The sequence below is a fragment of the Halichoeres trimaculatus genome, unplaced genomic scaffold (assembly GCF_033239565.1).
Source record: "Halichoeres trimaculatus isolate MK-OKI-2021-1 unplaced genomic scaffold, fHalTri1.1 fHalTri1_scaffold_21, whole genome shotgun sequence".
NCBI lineage: Eukaryota > Metazoa > Chordata > Actinopteri > Labriformes > Labridae > Halichoeres > Halichoeres trimaculatus.
This window is the reverse complement of record NW_027437199.1, coordinates 6,053,249-6,058,848: the sequence shown is the minus strand read 5'-3', so window position 1 is coordinate 6,058,848 and position 5,600 is coordinate 6,053,249. Positions and strand designations below refer to the sequence as shown.

Here is a 5,600-nt window from a genome sequence, read left to right as displayed (position 1 = left end):
CTGTTCCTGCAAATTCAGACGTCCTGACGCCTCGTGAGTTTGACATTATCCTTCATTTCTGTTTGGAACACGTCACATGATGCACGTCTTTGGATTAGAACCAAGAAATGATCTTTTTCTGACTTTAAATCCTACAAAAATAACCGGAAACACCCTAAATATCTTACAAGTCTGCCTCATTTCGTTTCCGTTTCTACTTTAAATGATATTTTTTGACCTTATGATTCAAACTTTCTTGATGTAACTCTTTTTTTTTCAGGAAATGAGAGGAAAGAGGAGACGATGGAGAAAGTGACACCTGGTTCAGAAGAGTCTGATTCATGGATCAAAAAGGAGGAAGAGGAGGAGACACAGAGGAGAAGAGATAAAATAATGCCAGAGGAAGAGGAGCGAGAGGGCCGGCTGGTGGCAGGACTCAACCTCCAGGAGAAGGAGGTAGGAAATGAGGAAAGGAAGGAAGGAGAGGCTGAAGAGGAGGACGTAAAAAATGCAAATCATAACGACACGGAGGTTCGTAATCTCACACCTCCTCTGAGCACATCCTCCACTCAGCAGGGGAGGGAAGTCCAGATCCACACCACACCTAAACCTGTCACCCAAAACCCTGAGACCTCCTCCCCTCTTCATCATCTTCATCATCCATCAGTCCCAGTTCCTCCTGTCCCTCCTCATCCTCAGCTTACCTCTCTGATCCCTCCTCACCCCACAGGACGCTCAGCTCTGACAGTGAAGGCATCTCTGTTTGAAGATCTCCTCTCTGAGGTGTTTCAGAGTCCAGGACATCACCTGAGGCTGAACGAGCTGGAGGAAAAGACGAATCCAGAGGAAGAGGTGGTGACAAGTGTGCTGTTAAAACCAGCGTGGACGGAGGAAACCACGAGTGACGTGAACAAAAAAGAGGAGGAAGTCAAACCTGAAGGGCTCAAAGATCCACATCCTGTTCTGAGAAGCACTGGAAAAAACCTCAGAGCCAAACCAGTCCATGTGAAACCAACAGGAGAGACCACGCTGCAGGAAAACAAGACCAAAGCTGGTGTGAAGAGCAACAAAACAACTCCTCAATCACGACCGGTCAAACCTTCAACCAGACAGCAGCCGACGAAAAACAGAACGACTCCAAACAGGAGCGGGAACAATAAAACCACCAAGACCCCAAAAGACAAGATGAAGAAGAAAAATAAAACCCAAAAACCACCACAGAAGAAGAAGGAGGAGGAGGAGGAGGCAGACTCAGAGCCACACTTCCTGTACTTTAAGGATGAATACTGTCCTCCAGAGTGTGCCTGCTACGGGAGGTGAGATATTGAAAAAAACTAAATAATGATAAAACCAAAGACTTTTCAAGACCTGTTTATAAAAATACAGGTTTCTTTTATTGTAAAGCCGGCAGAGGCAGTGTAAGACAAAATACCATACGATACACGTCAACATCATCTTTTCCATGTAAATATTAACAAAGAGTGATGAGTCATTGAGGTGAGATGGTCTACTTTGTCCAGAGGGGGCGCCAGCATCAAATGAAATTTACTGTAAAGCCTCATTTCCACCAAGAGGTCGTCTGGGCATTTGTTGGCGTTTCCACTGACTTATCCCAGGACAGATCCCCAAATAACCAAGACGAGCTGTCCCACTTTTCGGCACCCTTCAGTAGGGGTGCCACACTGAACTGATCCCATCTCAGAAGGTGGAGCTACAACACTGCAGACCGTTGGTTGGTCGAAAGAATTGTCACTTCCTGTGCGACAGCGGCTGCATTTCTCCAGTCTTCTCTGAAACAAAACTTGATTGTTCTTTGTATCACAGAGCTACATGTCAATCACAGAGAGGACGAAATGCTGGATATCCTCCATCTATGCTCTTTGTTTATTGTGTCACGTTTTTCTTCTTCGTTGGATTTATTAGCGGGGTAAACTGTGTCGCGCTGCTACAGTGTCATGCTATTGTTTAACAGCTGCAGCTTTCAGCATCCGGCTTACACACTACCTAACCAACCACAGTTTTGCTGTGGAAACGCTAACTGAATCAGGCTAAACTGTGACAAACCGTGCCAAACCGTATTGAACCAAACCACCCTGCTTGGTGGAAACGCAGCTTTAGGCTCCAGGATGACTCTGACTCTGCAGGTGTTACATGCTACACTGAAAAAAACTGAAATCTTATCAAGTGTTTTTGTCTTTTCATAAGTAAAAATTACTTATTAACTCAATATGAGCCACATTCTATTTATCAGTTCAGAAAATGTCTTATTTCTAGTTATTTAAAGACAAAAATTAGGTCTGAATTGCTTGTACAAGTATTAAAAAATAGAATAATTTCCTCAAAAAATTGCTTGAAATTATAATAATACCTCATTTTTGTCATTAAACAACTTGAAACAAGACATTTTTCTGGACTGGTCAGGTAAATGTGGCTCATATTGAGTCTAAAAAGACATTTCTACTGAAATTAAGACAAAAACACTTGATTAAATTTCAGTTTTTTACAGTACGAACGATAGAAATGAAAAGTAGATTCTTAATGTTATAACTTTGTCCTGTGCATGTTAGGCAAAATTTTTGTCTTTGTTTTTAGTTTGAATGCTAAGCTACGATAACAAGCTACAAGTTTCCCTGACTGGATTTTCTATGAAGAATGATGATTGTGGATGTGTTCTGTTTTAAATCCTTAGTTCTAAAGGTTTTGGTTCTCTCTTTTGTTTGTTGTGGTCCAGGGTGGTCCAGTGCTCAGACAAAGGCCTGGATAAGGTTCCTTACGGTATCCCCTACAACACTCGCTACATCCTGCTCATGAATAACCTCATCGACCGGATCCAGCTGGACCTGCTGGATGAATACGTCTCCATGGAGTTCCTGGTGCTGAGCAACAACCGGCTCACAGATGGCGCTATAGAGGGAGCCTTCGAGGGGATCCCGGCTCTGAAGAGGCTCTACCTGGACAGGAACCTTTTAGGGAGCGTGCCAAACGACCTTCCTGTGTCTCTGGAGGAGCTGCGGTTGGATAATAACCTCCTGAGGGTGATGTCAGAGGCCGTGTGGGCTCGCTGCCCGGGGCTCCTGGTCCTCAGCCTCAGTAACAACAGTCTGGGGAACGGGTCTGAGTCCCTCCCTGACAGGGTCTTCTCTCCTTTATCCAACCTGCGCACTCTGAACCTGGACCAGAACCAGCTGACGGCGGTCCCTCTGGGGTTACCGCGCTCCATCAGAGAGCTCTACTTTAAAGGAAACCTGATCGAGCACTTCAGAGCGGGGGCGCTGGAGCGACGCTCAGAGCTGCTGCTGCTGGATCTGAGCGCTAACAGACTCACGAACAAAGGCCTTCACCGGGACTCTCTGCTCAACGCTTCACACCTGGAAAGCCTCAACCTGGAAGGAAACAGACTGAAACAAGTCCCCAAACACCTCCCCCGCTCGCTGAAGACTCTCAACCTGGAAGGAAACCTCATTTCCTCCGTTAAGAAAGCCGTTTTCAGCTCCCTGAAGAACCTGGAGCATCTGGGTTTAGCCAGGAATAAAATCTTCAAAGTGGCTCCGGGGGCCTTTAGAGCCCTCCTGGTGCTCCATCAGTTAGATCTGAGCCACAACACCTTACGCCAGGTGCCCCGACAGCTCCCAGCGGCTCTGCACTCCGTGGCTCTCACTCACAACCGGATCCAGTCTGTGCCTCGAGACGCTTTCTGCTGGGGCAGCGAGAGCCTCAGCGGGCTGGTACGGGTGCAGCTGGAGCACAATCTGATCGATATGGGGAGGCTGGATGCTCAGGCCTTCAGGTGCTTACGGGGATTTCAGGTGGTGCACTTCTACTGAAACACCTGTGCGCAGAGGCTGCTCAAACAAATCATGCCCTGCAGAGAAAGACAGAAGCATTGAAGCCTCTTTAACTGCTGGACTGATCTGAGAGCCACGCTGAGGTTGATGCTGTGCAGGAACAAACGCTTCATGTGACTCATGCATGTTAAAAAACCTCCTGTTGGACTCTGCGGCTGCTCTAATGATGTTCATTCTCTTCCCACGGCCTGTTTTCGCCTGTTTTCGCCTGTTTTTGCCGAGCAGCATGCCAGTGGGTTTGGAGAACAATGACTGACTGTAGGAGAGGGTTATCTGTGACCAAATTATGCAACAGCCAGAGCTCTGTGGGTTTTCAGGAGCAGTTTCCAAAACAGAGCGATTAAGAATAATAAGCAGGAAACATTTGGTCTGTGTTACGAGCTGGACCAGACCTCTGCAATGAGATATGTGTAAATGGAGACATTTAGCATCTATTGTTGATGGATTTAATCGACTGTTGGTGGATTCAAGGTGCCAGATCCCAGCAGCACGCAGATATGAGCCACATTCAACTTATCAGTCCAGAAAAATGTCTTATTTCAGGTTATTTGAAGACAAAAATGAGGTCTGAATTGCTTGTAGCAAGTACAGGAACCTAAATACTGCAGTTCCTCAAGCGTCCACTTGAGGCAGAGTCCAAAAATGCAGTTAATCCAATTAAACCTGTGGTAGTTGTCTATCTTCTGCAGCAAAACTCTATTTTGCTTTGACTGACAGGTGAAAAAATGTCAGGTATATGTTAGCAAGGAGGCTAAAGCTCCGCCTCTTTACCTCTTGCGAAATCAACCAGAGTTTAGCTTAAACCCGCTTTTCCAAACTGGTAACCACCATCGTTTGGTTTCAAAACGCCACCTCAGACGCCTCTAGATGATGTCGTGAAGACAGCATCCATGGTTTCTTCAGTGAGTCCCTTTAAGAAATCACCTTTTGTTGCTGCAGGGGGCGCTACTTAGCCTAGAGAAGCTTTCATCCATTACATGTTTCTCATTCACACACCTAATCTGTTACTGCAGCTGTCTTCACCCGTGAGTCTGTAATCTGTAAGTGAACACAGCGCCCCCTGTTGGAGACCAATTAACAAAGTTCTTCAGCCGTAGATTTAAAACACTCAAACCTGCACTTTGAGCAGCAGATACACACAACAACATGATGGATCAGGATGTTTAAGAGTCGACACAGTTGAGAAATCTCCTGCGTTAAAAATGAGTGCAGAAAATGTTTCGTTACGTGAAGCCTGACTTTGATTTCATGGTGTAAATATTGTAAACTTGATGTGAATAAAATAAAAGACGTAAAACAAGCTCAGGGTGCTGCAGGATGGTGAAACTTTCTGAGTCTGTGATTTTTGTTTCTTCCTCAAGCTGAGTTTTTAAAAGAGGAGGAAAAGTATTCAGAAGGCTGTGCTTTGCTTTCTGTGCAAATGTGATGCATGGAAATAGGATGCACAAGTTCTGCGCTAGAAAACGCATGGGACATATGTGCCTTTCAACACCCTACGTGGCGTCCGTTGGTGCCCATTCCAAAACTGCAGGGGGCAGTATATTACAAACATACGTCTGCCAGAGTATTAAACGAGAGTCGAAGAAGTTTGCCTTTGTTTACAAAATGATCAAGGGGCAACATCCGGTTAGTAAAAATGAAGCCTAAGCGGAAGTGCTAAAAGTTTCTGTTCATCGAGAACCCGCTTGAGGCTGGCTGCAGAAAGATCAAAAGTCACGTACACACCCAGCTATAAAAACTGACTTTTACTGCATAAAGCATTTTTACAGCCTGGTT

The 5,600-nt window shown here is 45.5% G+C and overlaps 1 protein-coding gene across 1 annotated transcript; it reads left to right on the top strand.

The window, feature by feature from the left end:
• The first annotated feature begins 372 nt into the window (after positions 1-372).
• LOC141810919 (podocan) lies at positions 373-3,813 on the top strand. The gene is made up of 3 exons (XM_074698782.1): positions 373-435; positions 556-1,295; positions 2,711-3,813. The coding sequence occupies exons 1-3, from the start codon at positions 373-375 to the stop codon at positions 3,801-3,803; spliced, it is 1,896 nt and encodes a 631-aa protein (XP_074554883.1). The 3' UTR covers positions 3,804-3,813.
• Positions 3,814-5,600: the final 1,787 nt, after the last annotated feature.

Bases quoted from the DNA above. Each gene is read 5' to 3' on its own strand.
- LOC141810919 (XM_074698782.1), top strand. From the start codon at position 373: ATGCCAGAGGAAGAGGAGCGAGAGGGCCGGCTGGTGGCAGGACTCAAC. The intron at 436-555 runs GTAGGAAATGAG...TCCACTCAGCAG, and splicing joins TCAACCTCCAGGAGAAGGAG to GGGAGGGAAGTCCAGATCCA. The intron at 1,296-2,710 runs GTGAGATATTGA...GTTGTGGTCCAG, and splicing joins GAGTGTGCCTGCTACGGGAG to GGTGGTCCAGTGCTCAGACA.